Here is a 17,128-nt window from a genome sequence, read left to right as displayed (position 1 = left end):
ATTTTTACACATAATACCTTGCTTCGCACTGGGCTGCGCTAAAAACATCACCCTGTGTTTGAAAAAAAAACGCACGGCAGATCTAGCGAAACTGGCATCATCTGACATGAAAAAGCGAAGCATAAGAAGACGAATTTGATTTGCTTTAGATAAGGGCGCTTTCGGACTTTGAAATTATTTTTACCGTTAAAAACTGTAATTTCGCAAAAAAAATTGGACACAAAATTTATTAGAATGTATATTTCTCTTGTATAGTGAGAATGTTTATAACAGTGCCTCGCAAAATTTTTTATGGGAAACTTCAATTTCCAAGCCTAAAACTCCTTAATATTTGCGAAGGCCACATATTGCTTGACAGTGGCGTGGTGTTATTAGCATGCATAAGGGCCCCATTACTAATACTTAGCATAGACATGACTTGACTTGAGAACTGCCACTTACAGTTCTGTTAAATGGACATTGCATGCTACTGATTACTCAAAACTTAGTAACACTTAACTTGATTTAGAAGCCTGTTGAATTTTGAATTTCTTGGGCCGTTCCATTGGTTTATCGAGCTCTGGCTCTGGCTCAAATCTCATTGGAACGATCTGGATCAACTTTATGAGAGCTGGCAGCACTAATATAAAACATCTGTTTTGTAGAAAATAAGAAACGTAAAAAAAATTTTAAGATACTGATAGAATTATTAACATTTAAATAGTTTCGCACGTAAGCAAACTATTTATTTTCTTTACATCATCTTCAAGTTGTTTACTCTTTCAGTGTTTTTGCTTTTAAATATGGCGAGATCTTTTATGTATACACAAATGTACACGTATTTAGTTCAGTGCTACAATGGCTCAACTATATGGTTGGCTCATCTCACCAGCTGATTTTATTTTTTTCATTTCACTGGAGTAGGGATTGTCAGAAGATGGCAAACTTAAAAAGAAACCAACGAATTTACAACATTTTCTTACTAATTCTGCTAAGTTTTATGTTTTCATTCCATTCCATTCGTCTAACACCAACACGCTAATTTTGGCAATGTGAACAAAGGTATGTTATTGCTGTAGAGATGAGCCACCCATATAGTTGAGCTACGAGTGCTACCAACTCAAAAGTGGTTAGCTGTTAAAAAATCTACTACAGAAAACGAAACGAACAGAACTGTTATACGGATCAGAAATTGAACCAGATAAATATCAGGATCACAACGTTGTTGTTGCATTTGCATGTTAAATTTCTATCCGTATCTCGCTCAAGTCTCAATGGAACGTAACTTCTATGTAAGTTCTAAGCGACATTTACATTTTGAGATCCCATTTGTTTGTTTCCCTTTCATTTTGACATTTTGTCATACAAATTGACATTTATTGATTATGATGCCAGATTGTATGCGCTAGGTGGAGTATAATCGTGGCTAAGTTTCCAAGTTTACGCCAATTCAAGTCAAGTCTATGCTAGGTATCAGTAATGGGCCCTTAAGCTTGTGTTGAACACATCTGTATAAAAAACATCATTGTGGTTCGGCCTGACTTAAACAGCTGATCAACAGTTGTGCTGCCTCACAAATCATGGATGTAGCTGTTCCCATTGTGAATAGCATAGTGTACCTATACAAGTGTGTTCACTAAGCGATAAACGTCAAAACTAGTATCCATTTTGAATTCGCTGTCATTCCGAATCCAGCGAGTGCCTGTCAGAATGCTTGACAGATAAGTCAACACACTTGTACTTGTACACTATGGTGAATAGAAAGCTATTTTAGTTTTGTTTAGAGTTGTGCTTTTTCGTTCATTTCAGAGATTCGAATCTTTCGTTCTTTTTCTGATGAACGAACAAGTTGTTCTTTTTGTTCATCTGTTCTTTTTTTTTTCAAGCAAATTTGATCACTGCTCCTCGCACCCGCGAAAAAAGCCAACAAGTATAGATGGGTGTGTGTATGCGGCAATGCTTTGTGTAGGTATATTTAAATGTGTTACGAATAAATAAGTTAATATATATATCTATAATTAACTTAAAAAAAAGTTACAAATTTCGGAAGATCCAGGAAATTGAAAGAATACAGACACAAATTGTAAATATGAACTTTTCAAGCTTAATAAATGTAATAATTAGTTTCTTACAAAACATGTTTTTCATAAATAGTCCATACATATATTGGTGTAGCAGTGCCACACACAAAGATGACCACACATATATATCTTTAGTGTAAGTGGAATCATCGACATTCGTGCTCACTGTGAATTTCTGCGTATGTATGTATGAATTTACGTATGTATGTTCGCGAACGAGATGAGAGAAAGAATAACATTAGATAAAACGAACTAAAAGAACAAATGAACTAAAAGAACAAATAGAACCGAAATCGAAGATCTAGTTCGCTTGTTCAGTTGAAAGACCCGGTCAATTGAACAAGTTCAGAACGAAACGACCCAACTCTAGTTTTGTTTAGTTGCAGTTATTTCATGTGAAATTTTACGTTATGTGATTTGTTTTAATTTTTATAAAGTGCTTTATATATCGAATTTATTGCAAAGATTTATAAATTATGCGTCTTAACCAAATAGTGCGAATTCACTTGACTACCAAGAAATGGGGAGCAACAAAACAACAATATGTACCTAAACATAGTCCTGTGCTGGAGGGAGACATTAAACGCTTGGAAGACTTTTTAATTTCGAAACCCAATATCGTTGTACTAACAGGAGCAGGAATTTCAACAGAGTCCGGTAAGTTTGAATAACAATTTTTCATCAAAAAATTAAAAGATACTTTAATTGCCCATATAAATTACTGTCTGTGTCAGGCATACCCGACTATCGTTCCGAAGGTGTTGGCCTATATGCACGTACCAATCACAAACCCATACAACATATGGAGTTTGTACGCTCTGCTAATGTGCGACAACGTTATTGGGCGCGTAACTTTGTCGGTTGGCCAACATTCTCGGCAACCGAACCAAATCAAACACATCATGCACTGGCACGTTTCGAACGTGAAGCACGTCTTCAAGCGGTTGTAACACAAAATGTCGATCGTTTGCACACCAAAGCGGGTAGTCGAAATGTTATTGAATTGCATGGTAGTGGTTACGTTGTCAAGTGTTTATCATGTGATTATCGCATAGATCGACATGAATTTCAGGATATTCTAAATGCCTTAAATCCAGAATTTCGTGAGGCACCAGACATGGTACGACCGGATGGTGATGTAGAAATACCCGTGGAATATGTGTCAAATTTTCGTATACCACCATGTCCACAATGCGGTGGTGATCTGAAGCCTGAGATTGTTTTTTTTGGTGATAATGTGCCGAGGCAACGTGTCGAATGTATTACCAAGATGATTTATAATAGCGATGGATTACTAGTACTCGGCTCTAGTTTATTAGTATATTCTGGTTATCGTATCATATTGCAAACAAAAGATCTTCAATTGCCTTTGGCAATTGTAAATATTGGAGAGACGCGTGCTGATCATTTGGCGGATTTGAAACTATCAGCAAAGTGTGGCGATGTGATACCTAAGTTATTTAATTTTAAGAAATAATTGCTACTAGGTACCTTTGTTAAATAGTTAAATATGTGGTAGGATAATTAATTAGGCAGAAGGGTCTACTTGCATACATAAATGTATTAAAATCTTATATGTTTTTAAGAAAAGTAATTTGAATTCTAGAGAGATTCGCGCTCTATAGGTCGTTTTCAGCCAGTATACCATTGAATTACTCAACAGGGTTGTTGTGGTTATTACCTCAAAATCAGCAAGCGTCTAAGTTATTACAGCTATAACACTTTCAGGTCCACTTGATTCGTATTGTTATGTATTTACCAACAATTGGCAGCCCTCTTTTTCCTACTGTCATTATTATTATTATATATATATATATACTCTTTCCCTATTTTCATATATTGATATAATTACTACTGCTATAGCTATGATGTAAAATTCCTCATACAAATAAATTGAAGTTTTTATTATATAGTATAACTTAAAATCAAGCGCGTGCATTTATTCCTTTATAGGACATAACAATAGAAATGGCGACGAGTAGTAAAATCGGAAAATAATAATTTAGATAGACGGTCCAAAAATTTTACTAAACGTGCACGAACATAACATCAAAATAAAATGGAGGCTCAAATTCAACAATTGCTACAGGCAATAACCGCCATGACGACAACGATGCAGCAGCAGCAACAGCAAATTGCGGCAAATCATCAAACGAGCAGTACCTACGTAAACATCATGTCAAGTTTCGAAGCATTCGATCCAAAAATAGAATCATTTAAAACATATAAAGAGCGTCTGGATAATCATTTCCATATTAAGAAAGTTGTTGGGCACAAAGAGATGTGTGCAAAACTAGTATTACAATACATCGGACCAGCGGCGTATTCCCGTTTAGCAACGTTGGCTTCACCCAAAAAAATAAATTTACTGAAATATGATGAAATAGTGGCATTGCTGGAAAAACACTTTTGTCCCGAAAAGAACATTTTAGTAGAGCAACACAAATTTCTTTGTGAAATCCAAAATAGCGAACAGTCGTTGGCAGAATTTTTAATTGCCCTACAGAAAAGAGCAATGGAGTGTGGATTTATATGTGAATGTGGGAAGTCTATCTCAGATATTTTTCTAAGAGCCCAACTAATCAGAGGTATACGCGATGGGCATATTCGAGAACAGCTGCTACAGAATCCGAAAGCAACATTCAAGCAAAGAGTTGAAAAAGCCACAACTTTGGAAGCTGCTAAAATAAATAATAATATGATCGCAAACAAGGCAACCGGTTCAACAAGCGATGGTCAGCAAATCCGCCAACATTTTAGTAATCATAACTATCGTCGTAGGAGAAATCGTAAAGGAAGTTTCTCTAGAAATAGAAAAGTCATCGACAAGAGTTAATTACAGCGAATTAGGCATAGAAGGATTGAGTCTAAGATGCGGCCGTAATAATCATTTATCAAAAGAATGTAATGTAGAGAGAGGCAAGTTAAAATGTAATTCATGTGGGAAAACTGGTCATGTCAAAAAGGTTTGCATTCAAGATAGAATAAAGCAAAAGAAATCGAAAATTGCAACCAATAACACCACTACATCAAATGCTATTGAATCGTTCACAACAGAAGAGGAATATTATTGGGTGAATCAAGTTATCGACATTTATGAACATAGCACTGCAAAAATATCACGTATGGACGCAGAAAAATTTTATACAGATGTGTTAATTAATAGAAGAAAAGAAAACTTCGAAGTCGACTCAGGTGCCGGCTACACGTTACTGCCGGAAAATCAATTTATGAAATTAAATATCAAAACACCGCTAAGGAAAACAAATATTGCCTTCCGCGTTTATACAGATGATGTTTTTGTGCCAATAGGAGTCGTTACTGTGGACGTAAAGTACAAAAATAGGAAATCAAAAGAAGATTTGTACATTGTATCTTCGAAACGTACCGCATTACTGGGACGTGTATGGATACGCCATTTGAAAATTAATCTACATGAAATTGACGATGACAGTTCTAAAAACGACATTAGCCACAACAACATAAATTCTATATCAGAAATCGAACAGCAATTTTCAGAAATTTTCGAAGAACGTGTTGGATGCATTTCAGATTTGGTTTGTAGTTTAAAACTACGCCAGGGTGCAAAGCCAGTGTTCTTAAAAGAAAGGCCAGTGCCTTTTGCCATACGCGAAAAAGTAGAACGTGAACTGGATAATTTAGAACGAGACGGCATAATTACAAAAATTAATACTAGCAATTGGGGTTCACCTTTGGTGGTAATTCCAAAACCTGATGGTAATGTACGACTATGCGTCGACTATAAAGTAGCTGTTAACCCTCAGTTGGAAACCGCTCATTATCCAATCAAAAGAGTCGATGAAATTTTTAACAGTTTAAAGAATTCTAAATATTTTTGCAAGTTAGACTTATACAAAGCATATCTGCATGTACGAGTTGATGATGACAGCAAAGAAGTGCAAACTATTTCAACGCACCGAGGTACGTACCAAATGAATCGATTATCTTTTGGAATTAAAACTACTCCGAGTGAGTTTAACCGTATTTTAGATCAAATATTACAAGGCCTCGAAGGTACAGTCTCTTATTTTGACGATATAATTATACATGGTGCAACGTTGAAAGAATGTGAAGAACACCTGATCAAATGCTTTGAAAGATTGAATAAATATCAACTGCACGTCAACAAAAGAAAATGTGAATATTTTAAAGAAAAAATTAAATACCTTGGATATATAGTAAGTCATAACAAAATAGCAAAATGTCCAGATAAAGTAAAGGCGATTATAGACATGCCAAAACCTCAAAATGTAGAGCAATTAAGAAGATTCCTTGGAATGATTACAAATTATTCAAAATTTCTACCGGATATTTCGACAATTACATTCCCTTTACGCAAGCTTTTAGAAAAAAAAATAAGTTTAATTGGACAACACAATGCGAAGAATCATTTAAAAAGCTTAAACAGGAAATTCTTAAAGACAGGGTTATAGTACCATTCAACGAAGCTTTGCCGATAACATTAGCGTGCGACGCAAGCCCAACGGGCATAGCTGCAGTACTATCTCATATTGTTGAAGGAGAGGAACGCCCCGTCGCATTTATTTCAAGAGCATTAACAAAAGCAGAACAAAATTACAGCCAGCTTGACAGAGAAGCGTTAGCAATTATTTTTGCCGTTGATAAGTTTTTTATGTATTTATACGGAAGAGAATTCTAGTAGATGCGAAATCGAAATGGCCGGAAATTCGAATAATAAGGGATGCCCCAACCTGTGAAAAGACTATTGATTTAATACAAGATATTTGTGCGACACACGGATTACCACAAGCCATTGTATCAGACAATGCAACGATATTCCAAAGTGCAATGTTTGGAGAATTTTGTTGCGAAAATGGAATTATTCAGAAGTTTATAGCCCCTGGACACCCAGCAACAAACGGATTGGCTGAAAGATACGTCCAAATTCTGAAAAGGAAGCTAACAGCGATGGATGATGAAAAATTACCATTGAATATCAAACTACGAGAAATCCTGTTTCGATTCAGGGCAACGCCTTTGGCAAATGGTCAAACCCCAGCCCAAATGTATTTAGGACGTGAATTAAGAATTAAATTGGATGCTATGCGACCAGTCAAACAATTGAAATCAGCAACACATAATCAAAAGTGCGTCATCTAAGTGTAGGCGATAGAGTTCAAGTGCGGCGGTTTCACAGGAATAAACCTAGCTGGAAATTTGGTGTTGTGAAACGCAAATTCGGACATCTCCAGTATCAAGTTAAGCTGGATGACGGTTATGAGTTGAAACGACATATAAACCAATTGTACAAGTCTGGTATTGATCAACCTAAAAAGCATGTATCGTTTGCTGAACCTCCCGTGCAAGAAAATTCAAAAAAGGAGGAAATCTACATTGAGCGTACCGTTACCACTCCGACTACACAACAAATACCAATGGTACAACCCAATCCAGTATCAACGCCTGACGAAACTGTAAGAAGATCTAGTAGGGTCCGAAGACCTCCTGCACGCTTAGATGACCATGTTCTCTATTAAGCGTGGGAGACTGTTATGTATTTACCAACAGTTGGCAGCCCTCTTTTTCCTAATGTCATTATTATATATATATACTCTTTCCCTTTTTTCATATATTGATATAATTACTACTGCTATAGCTATGATGTAAAATTCCTCATACAAATAAATTGAAGTTTTTATTATATAGTATAACTTAAAATCAAGCGCGTGCATTTATTCCTTTATAGGACATAACACGTATTATGAAGCGAATGTTTTTTAAATACCTTTAATCGAACCAAATAGTACCTTCGGCGTCTTTATACATATTTATCAATCTATCCATTTACCATAATAAAAAAAGAGCTGTTACATTTTAAAATTTATTTTCAAATTTAATTTCAATGAAGAGCATGTATTTACAATACATTAACTTACTTATCTTCATTTCCTTAAGTACATAATTATTTCAATCTCAATCCTGCTCATTATCCTCATTCATATAAACGCTTTGGTTTCTACGCTTGAATTTCTTTATTGGCGGTTTAGTAGTTACCTCAGCGTTTCTTTCACTATAAACTTCTTTGTTAGCTACATCTTCGCTATTTATAACTAATTTTTCTGCTTCATCAGCTGAGCTACTATTACCCAATTGTAGTTCATCGGGATTCTTAGTTTCATCCAGTACACACACACCACCATTTTCATCATCACCACTATCATTTTCTGCTATTGGTTTTGGGAGCTTAAGCCCCATATTATTTTTTCGTTTGAAAGGACTTATTTGGTTTGGCGATAATGCATCTCCTGTGCTGCTTGACAAATTCAAACTCGATTGCTCTGTTTGTATGGATATAGTTGAATCATTAAATTCGGTATCTGTACTTTCATTCAAAACACTGGAATAGCTGAGCTCATGACCACCAATTATTAACGCTAAACTGACAGGATCATCAATACCTAAAGCATCGCAAAATTGTTGTGATTGTGGATTGATTTGCGCTTTCGGTTGTGGCACATGCCCGTTATTTGATTCATTGCTGCTATTGTAGGGTTCTACTGTGCGCATGAAATTTTTTGGTATCAATAAATCAGCAGCAAATTTATTTTGTACATATGCCATTTCATCGGTGGTGGGCTTAAAATTATAACGTTCTGTGCTTGCGGCATTATGTGGACCCGGTAAATAATATTTGGAGGTTTTTACATTTGTTAAATGATTAGTTAAATGTAGTATAGTTAACCACTCAAGATCGTATTCGAGACGCACTTCACCCTCAGCATATTGCGGACATTCAATATCAACTAATTGGAGGAAGCGGCGCTTTGGTAAGCACTTGTCCAGCGCAAGAAATTTTGTCACAGCTTCCCCTTTTTGCTTATCCCTTGTGTCATTATTACCACCATTGCTGCTTGCATCGTCCTCGACGCCACCCTCGCCGCTACTGTCGTTCGCTTCATCATGTGGCACAATAGCAGCAAATTTACAATGTAAATGTGCCGCAAACCAATATTTCGGTTTCAGCAACTTTAGCAAATCTTCACATGGTCTATTGCCCAATTCACCTTTATCCATTTCGTCACGAAAATGTGGTTTAAAACGTGCCAACTGTGATTTGTTACCATAATTATAAATACCGCGTGGCCAATCGTGTGACATGAATATATCAATTTGACCAGTAAGTTGTTTCAACCGAAATACTTCCAGCTGACGTACATGGTAGACACTAATGCGTGTCGCATCTGTATAAGGCGCATATTCAAAACGGCCACGTAAATAGTCGTGACCTTTATAAATGCCTGACAGTCCTGCAATGCGTATTCCATTCACACGTACTACGCCTGCATATCCCATGTAGTAGATGTTAGGGGCTACCCAACCCCCATAGGGTAGTTCTTGTAAATGATTGGATGCCTCGTGATTACCACCAATGAAAATAGTAAGTATTGGCGCTACAAGCTCACCACTGTAGTATCTGTAAAAAGCAAAGTGGAGTTAGTTGTAATCCCTGTTTGTGTGTATGTAAAACTCAGTCACTTATAAAAGGTGCACATATCCAAATATTTCTGTGGCACTGCCATGGTCTGTAGATCATCTAAATTACGCGTGGCTTGAAAATCGCCACAGCAAAGTAATAAATCCACTTTGTAACCCTCCTCGTTTTCAATACACTGTATTGTTTGATAAATCTTTTCCAGCTCACCATGAGCGCAGCCCTCCACAGCTACTTTCATGTTGAAACGTTTTTAACAACTGTGTCGATTTCGTGCTCGTCAAAAACCTTTTAATGAACGGATATATAAAATAAACTCTAAAGAACTCAATTTAATTCTATGGAAATATTTACAATTTTGTTTACATACAAACATGCAAATGCGGTGCTCATTCTCAGTTTTTGCTTACGCGGTTTTAGTGTTTACCTGTCGCTTGTTTGACAGCTAATTGAGGGTTGAATTTCGACGTGTGTTACACGCTTTTACATTAGTCAACTGCTCGATTCGATTCGCGACAACATTCTGTCGTGTTGAAGGAAGGCGAGATTAGTGAAACTACTCAGCTTAGTTTATTGTATTTAATAGCTATTGTTAAAATCTCAAAATCAAAAATTTTCAACATTATGTCTATGTTTAAGGACATATTTTCCATTGCGTTTTGAACCGTTTATATAAAGAAGTGCTTAAGGTACTGTAATCAGTTGGGCCTCAGAAATAGTTCAAAAATTCAAGCTTCTAGTTTTCTAGGGCTGTTGTTTTTTTATTATCCCCTACCGTGTGCCACCTGGCGGAATTTTTTCTCCTTTTGTTGCATTGTCGCGGTGCTGTAATAAGTTAATGAAAATTTATCTCAACCTTTTACATGTTCTAAATAGATTTTCTAAATATCTTTATATCGATCCCTGTCCCATATAGAAAAATATTAGAACCTAAGGCTCCTTAACCCTAGAACACTAAACCTCTTGTTTTACTATTTAATCGCCTGTGAGGCTACTTTTTCAAAAATTGAGAAATTTTCATGATTAAACTCATTTTTTTATTAAAAAAAGTTGTTTCTTGAAGAATACAATTAATTACTTAATAAGAAAATAAGGCGAACTCATTTTTTTTTAAATATTCCATTAAAAAAAATTACATTAAAGTGAACACAGTTTGTGTTATTTTTGTGAAAACAAATAATCGAGTCACATCACAGGCCGGGTTTAGTGTTCTAGGGTTAAGGCTCGAAAACAAAATTTTAAACTTCCGGCATTTTTTTTTTTAATTAATTAATTTTCCCGATCCCTGTGCACCTGGCATTGTCATCAGGTCTGAAATGTTTTTTCAGTTTCTAAAATCTTGCTCCATGGAAAGTTCTCGGAAGTTGAAAGATTCAAACATATGTAAAAGGAGTTTTTGTACCTAACTCCAGATGCTCAGTAATTTGACGTAAAATTAGTTAGTGGATCGTAATTACTCAACGGTGCGTTTAGGAAGTTATCACTCAACGACTGATTAGCAGTCGTGGTTGCTGAAAGCGTCCATTGTTTCGGTTCTCTCGACTGAATTTGAAGTTTCAAATTTGTTACTGTCCCGTCTAGAAAAGTTCCTTAAGGCTCCAAAACAAAATCTCCAAATTCGGACAGTTTTTTAGGGAAATTTTCCCTAATCGGTTTCTGAAGTATGTTTCAAGTGTCAAAATTATTTCGCCAGGGAAAGTTCTCGAAAATTTAAAGACGTTATCATACAAAAATCTAGATTTTGGGGGTGTTCTAGAAATAATGACAATGCAGGTTTGTATGTCCGACTGGGCCTACAACTTTTTTTAAAAATCCAGATTTTTCGAGTGATCTAGAAATTATGAGAATTTAGGTTTGTATGTCCGACTTGACCTACAAATTTTTCAAATTTATAGGGGGAGGGGGTCAACTGCTAATACGCGTCCAAAAATTCTGAGATAGGTGGCAATAAGGGTCTATTGCTAATAAAAAATTAGTAATTAATAACTGTCCAAAATATCGAAATAGGTATCAAACAACGCGTCCTGACCTTGGCAATAAAAATACGAAAACAGGAAAAACATTTTTGTACAAATGGACTCTGAACGAATTTAATTTGGTTCCACGCCATTAGTATTCTGGCTATGGTAATTTCTCATAAGCGCGACCGAAGGCTGATGATGCAGAATGATCCCATCCCGATTTCGGAGAGGTTCGGGCCATTTTTTCGGTTTTTCGGATAGACGCCTCCGGATTATTAATACTGAGGTCAAAACGCGTCTCTTGACACCCCTCCAAACATTTTTGGACTTGTATTAGCAGTCGACCCCTGTTGTAAATTATTACCTTAGAAATACAGCGCAAAGCGAGTTTCCGTTTCGGGAATGGCCCTTCTCGGGGCCCCGTATTCCGCGAGTTGTGGCAAAAAAAACTTGGAGTGTGCAAACACCGTATTAACGTCAAAATATCGAAAAAAAAAAAACAACACGTGTAAAAATGCCATAACTGAACAGTCCCAATAATCACCTGTTTGTGGAAAACCGGCCTGCGCTTTTAAAAAGATTGGAAGTAAATTAAAAATTTTTGTACGAATAATGAACTTTGTCCGCTTCATATTCACTAAAAGTACTGGCTGCACAGCTTTAACGCGAAAAGTGACAACCATCTTTTATCGGCAAATTTCCTACGACAAATTACAACATGCCATACAGAAACCTCTGACGCAGTTTGATTCAAAGCTGAAGCAATTTGAACTAAAACTTCCAACACCAATAACGCATAGTCGAAAGGCAACACAATCCCTGGCAGGTGCATCCGTAGCTCAAGTACTTAAAAAGCGTACCATACGCAAGAAATGGGATGGTCACGTATTTGAGGATCTGTGCGCTGAAGGATTCTTTAATGTATCTGCATTTACAACAGCTGAAGAATACGATTTGGAAGCGCTAATGAAAGGCTTAGAGGAACAAAATTTGTATACAGTTAAAAAATATTTCTCCACAGATAATCTGGGCGTAGAACAGAATGTACTCTATGCAACAGCAAAATATCCTGTGGGTGAGGAAGAACGTGATATTATATTCTTTCGCGAGGGTTCGGTAGTTTTATGGAACTTCAATGAAATTGAAACAAATAATTTACTATCCTTTGTACGGCAATACGAAAAGGATCCCTATTTGAGTCCACTCGTACGCGGCGAAAGCGAAGTGATGCCTTACATGTATATACCATCATCTGCTGTGGATGTTGAAGGTGATATGGTATCTACTGCAGATACAGAAGTAGCGCGTGCCTTTTTCTACAATGGCAAATTTTTTCTAGCTTCTGAGGGTGATAATTTTCTACAAAAATATACATTCTCCAATGCAATGGCCACATCAATTAAATTGGGTATGTGGGAAGCGATGCTCGAACGCTATATTGATTCCATGGAATATCTGACAGATGATTTAAAGCGTGGCCGCCGTATACGTATGTCGCGTGCGGAGGTATTGCGTAAAACTGGAGAATTATTCGCTTTGCGGCATGAAATAAATTTGGCGTCAGATTTATTGGATACGCCCGATTTTTATTGGGATCGTGAAGAGTTGGAAGCCTTGTACCTGCAAGTTTGTTCTTATTTTAGTATAACACGTCGCACAAAAGTTATGAATGAAAAGATAAATCATTGCGTAGAGCTGGCAGAGCTTATATCGCACAATTTAAATGATGCCCATCATATACGTTTAGAATGGATGATTATTATATTAATTATGGTAGAAGTCGGGTTTGAAATTATGCATTATATGGATCGTTTGTATAACAAGGAAAATGAAAGTTTACATTGATAAGTACATAATAGTATGTACACTACATGCAGTAAATAGTGTGGGTTGCGTAAATGTTAATTTTAGTTTAGATCTGCATTTAAATCGAAATAAACAATGGTATTTTTTAATATATTTTTTTGCTAAGCAAATGGTATTTTTTAATATATTTTTTTGCTAAGCAAATGGTATTTTTAAAGTATATGTTTAATAGCTAGTGTAAACGTAATCCGCTTGTGATCGCAATGCTTAGAAGAATTCAATTACATAACCGTTGAAAAACAATTTCCAATACCACTCGTAAATGAGCAGTCATTACGGTTGGTTGGCAATAGATGCATCCGAACTATCGATGTACCTACCTGCAGGGGATTACCGAAACCATAGGTTTATAACTGGCAATGGTTCAGCTATCTGGTCTGGGTGGACGCAATATAATTGTAATTTATGTGGATTGTCCATACGTTAGCAGTATGCACGTTTTGAAAAAGTGTTTGAATGTGGTTCAGCATAAAGGACTTACTGCATCAATTCTTATACACTATGAAAAATATACCACGTGGGACCCACCAACTATCTCCTCACGTGTCCGACTATCACATTAACGAATTGTTCAAACTCGCGCTTCCTTCGATTGTCTCACCTTGCTTATGTTGTTCGAAAAATTTAATTAAAATTATTACACAACAAACTGTTTGGGTGTAATCTAATTCAGGGACACACCACCTTTTTCGGCTCCTTAAACATTCTGACCATCTCGTTTCTCTGCTCTCTGCATGACTCGAAGATATTTATTTCATTTAACTTAGTTCAAAGAACCATCTGTGTATATGAACAAATGCCTATCATATTTCCAGTCAGAAATATGCAAATAGCCCTGGTTGCGTGGTTCCGCTTTGTATTAATAATATTATATCGTATAAAGGTTTATTCTTATTAATTCGCCACCGATTTATTTACTATAACAAATTAGGTTTTATTATGCAACGCAACCTTTAATCCCAGGCATCTCTTACTTTCAACTGTGCCAAACGCTGTTCAATTGTTACATGCGGTTTCATTTTTTGCATGGTGCGCTGATCATTCCACATTTGCAACTTAGCTTCCGTTTTACCCAATTCTTTCGAATGACCTGATGACTCCTCCTGCAGCAAGGATCAGTAATTAAAATCTCTATTTCATCTAACTATTGTGTACTAAATCCTTACCACTGTCAAGTATGGATGTCGCAACCATAACATATTTTGTTCCTGTCTTTCATATTCACGTTGCAATGTTTCGATTGCCCGTTTACTCACTGGCTTAATGAGACGCCGCTTGCCTCGGAATATGTGTCCAGGTACAGTTTTCTTAAAGAAATTAATTAATGTTAGTTGCATTTTAGTTGTAAAATATTTTAACCGATTGTTAAAACAGGCCCAACGATCAGCTGCAATGAACAAAAGTTGAAATTGAACGTACGCAACAGTGGTGTTCGGAGTTTACGAATGGTGGAATTGTTAACATTTAACCCTAGGTTTTTTCGAGCTTAATGCGGTGTAAAATTCAAAATGTGGACTTCCCTATCAAAACGCGAAAAAGGGCAATTAGAATTTCTTTCGTATCGTAGAAAATCGTCTCGCATCAGTTTGGAAAGTCTCTGATATGTCTGCTGTGCGGACCAATGGTGGGTTCCGATTGGTTTGAATTTTTCCGACCAGGGGCTATCATTTCAGCAAAATCTTGCTATTCTCGTATTGTAATGGTTCATTCAAAAATTGTCATGGTTTATTCAAAATTGTCATGATTAAACTTCATGCAGCAGGATTGCACATTAGTTGAAGTTGATACTACAGTTACACAAACACTTCCCGCAGGTTTAAGGGTACCTTACAGATATTTGACGGATTTATTACCATTTCGCTTCGGTACTACCCCGACAGTGCCGAAGTATATGCTACTAATACAGGTTAGGTTAGGTTAGGTAGTAGTGGCTAACCCATGGGCACACATAGGCCAGTATCAGTTGGACCGTGGTGGTACCACAGAAAGACACCATTAACCCTCCTCTTCGAACCATTTCGAGGGCTTGATAAAAGCTACCAAGTCCCTTATATCATGCTCTCAAACCTGGCGGAGATCGCTCAGGAAGGGAGCTCCCAGATAGCGTTGCCTGGGGCCACTTAACGCCGGACAGTTGCAGATGAGGTGCATCACCGTTTCCTCTATCTCGGCTTCTTTACAACTTCTGCAGCATCGTCGGAAGGGCGCTCCTAGCCTTTCCGCATGCCTTCCAATGGGGCAGTGTCCAGTCAGAACTCCTACAAGTGAGGAGATATTATGTCCCTGCTTAGGGTGTAGACGTGACGGGATCTCTTAGTATCCCATTTAGGCCAGGATTGCTTTGAAATTCTACAACCCGGGGCTACTACCAAAAGAAGACGCAATAAAGTTGAATTAAAACAGGAAAAGTCATTCTTCCCAAAATCCTTCCCCACATTAATTACTTGGTCAACTCAATTTTGACGACCGGTATCTTCCCAATATACTGGAAAGCTGCAAAAGTTATTCCAATCCGTAAACAAAATAATGAGTATCGACCAATAGCCATACTCCCTTTCCTCTCTGTTATGTATGAAACGAAGTGGTAACGCCACACACTGAATTAATTAACTATCATTTTCGAAACTCTGTTTTGCTTATTCTTTTTCGTTCTTTTTTATTCTTTAGTATTAACTCAACACATTTTATACTGTATGGCGTGAAGTCACGCTATATTTGCAATGAGGTTATAAGTAAAAAACCAAACAATTTTACTGAGGCATACGAAATTGCGCACACAATCGAACTAACACAAAGTGCAACAACAGATCTGAAGTGTACAGAGTGGGAACAACCAAGTGAACCAACGTTTAAACTGGGATACGAACCAGTCAAAACAAAAAGAAATGAAAATGCTGAAAAGTTGACCAAGAAGCCAAAAGAAAAATCCGCAAATTGTTACGGATGTGGGGGCTAACACAGCAGAAGATACTGCAAATTCAGTAGCTCCAAATGTTTTTCGTGTGGAAAATTGGGCCACATTGCAAAAGTGTGCAAGGCAAAACTAGATCAGATTTCAGAGGATGAGCTCGAACCAGTTCAGCAGCTGAACATGTGTGTGTAATGTATGTAAAGCAGTAGACAGAAAAATGCTTCACGTAAATATCGATGGAAAGCAAATACAGATGGAGCTTGATACGGGTGCCCCATGCGCCATTATTAATTATAAAACTCTTCGCACTATAAAACCGAATTTTAGATTATTAAAAACAGATAGACGATTTACAAGCTACACGGGGCATAGAGTGAACTGCATGGGTAGGGTTGTAGTAACCGCATCAATGGGGAGGACTAAGCGGCGCCTGAATCTGTATGTTGTCCAAGAAGATTTCGATACACTTTTCGGAAGAGAATGGAGCTCACAATTCGCACGTGAAATTAACTTTTCGGAGCTATTTTCGTCAGCCAGGCAAATTAACTCTATAAGTTCAACCGCGCCAAAACTTTCAGAATACCAACGAGAACGGCTGCAACATCTCCTTGCAAGTTACGAAGAAGTCTTTGACACGACAGCGGGTAAGTTGAGAGGGCCGCCTGCAAAAGTGAAGCTGAAGGCGGGAGCCACACCAGTGTTCGCACGAGCACGCGAAATACCAATGGCATTGAGAGAGGCGTATGCCAAGGAAATAGATCGCAAAATCCAGTCTGGCTTTTACGTGAGAGTAGAGCATTCGGAATGGGCTTCAGCAACACATGTAGTCGCGAAAAAAAATGGAGATATTCGCATC

At 37.1% G+C, this 17,128-nt stretch overlaps 4 protein-coding genes across 7 annotated transcripts; 2 read left to right on the top strand and 2 right to left on the bottom strand.

The window, feature by feature from the left end:
• The first annotated feature begins 2,392 nt into the window (after nucleotides 1-2,392).
• Nucleotides 2,393-7,687, top strand: Sirt4 (Sirtuin 4). 2 transcript variants are annotated; one of them, XM_067780859.1, is made up of 2 exons: nucleotides 2,393-2,717; nucleotides 2,795-3,985. In XM_067780859.1, exons 1-2 carry the CDS (start codon nucleotides 2,537-2,539, stop codon nucleotides 3,535-3,537), a joined length of 924 nt encoding a protein of 307 aa, XP_067636960.1. In that variant the 5' UTR covers nucleotides 2,393-2,536; the 3' UTR covers nucleotides 3,538-3,985. The 2 variants fall into 2 exon arrangements, with proteins under 2 accessions (XP_067636960.1, XP_067636959.1); XM_067780858.1 differs by lacking the exon at nucleotides 2,795-3,985 and adding an exon at nucleotides 4,014-7,687 and having other exon boundaries at nucleotides 2,588-2,717.
• A 222-nt stretch (nucleotides 7,688-7,909) lies between these two features.
• Nucleotides 7,910-10,046, bottom strand: ldbr (lariat debranching enzyme). Of its 3 annotated transcripts, none has more exons than XM_067780854.1 (3): nucleotides 9,905-10,046; nucleotides 9,579-9,822; nucleotides 7,910-9,516 (listed from the first exon to the last, which is right to left on the bottom strand). In XM_067780854.1, the coding sequence occupies exons 2-3, from the start codon at nucleotides 9,773-9,775 to the stop codon at nucleotides 8,016-8,018; spliced, it is 1,698 nt and encodes a 565-aa protein (XP_067636955.1). In that variant the 5' UTR covers nucleotides 9,776-9,822; nucleotides 9,905-10,046; the 3' UTR covers nucleotides 7,910-8,015. The 3 variants fall into 3 exon arrangements, with proteins under 3 accessions (XP_067636955.1, XP_067636956.1, XP_067636953.1); XM_067780855.1 differs by having other exon boundaries at nucleotides 9,889-10,006; XM_067780852.1 differs by lacking the exon at nucleotides 9,905-10,046 and having other exon boundaries at nucleotides 9,579-9,897.
• Nucleotides 10,047-12,015: 1,969 nt separating this feature from the next.
• On the top strand, nucleotides 12,016-13,471 carry LOC137249408 (required for meiotic nuclear division protein 1 homolog). The gene has a single exon (XM_067780856.1). It carries the CDS (start codon nucleotides 12,108-12,110, stop codon nucleotides 13,338-13,340), a length of 1,233 nt encoding a protein of 410 aa, XP_067636957.1. The 5' UTR covers nucleotides 12,016-12,107; the 3' UTR covers nucleotides 13,341-13,471.
• Nucleotides 13,472-14,239: 768 nt separating this feature from the next.
• LOC137249409 (large ribosomal subunit protein mL63) lies at nucleotides 14,240-14,772 on the bottom strand. The gene is made up of 2 exons (XM_067780857.1): nucleotides 14,528-14,772; nucleotides 14,240-14,464 (listed from the first exon to the last, which is right to left on the bottom strand). The coding sequence occupies exons 1-2, from the start codon at nucleotides 14,696-14,698 to the stop codon at nucleotides 14,315-14,317; spliced, it is 321 nt and encodes a 106-aa protein (XP_067636958.1). The 5' UTR covers nucleotides 14,699-14,772; the 3' UTR covers nucleotides 14,240-14,314.
• Between the last annotated feature and the right edge of the window lie 2,356 nt (nucleotides 14,773-17,128).

The sequence above is a fragment of the Eurosta solidaginis genome, chromosome 4 (genome assembly GCF_040869045.1).
Source record: "Eurosta solidaginis isolate ZX-2024a chromosome 4, ASM4086904v1, whole genome shotgun sequence".
In the NCBI taxonomy this organism is placed as follows: Eukaryota; Metazoa; Arthropoda; class Insecta; order Diptera; family Tephritidae; genus Eurosta; species Eurosta solidaginis.
This window is presented reverse-complemented; position numbering and strand designations above follow the sequence as displayed.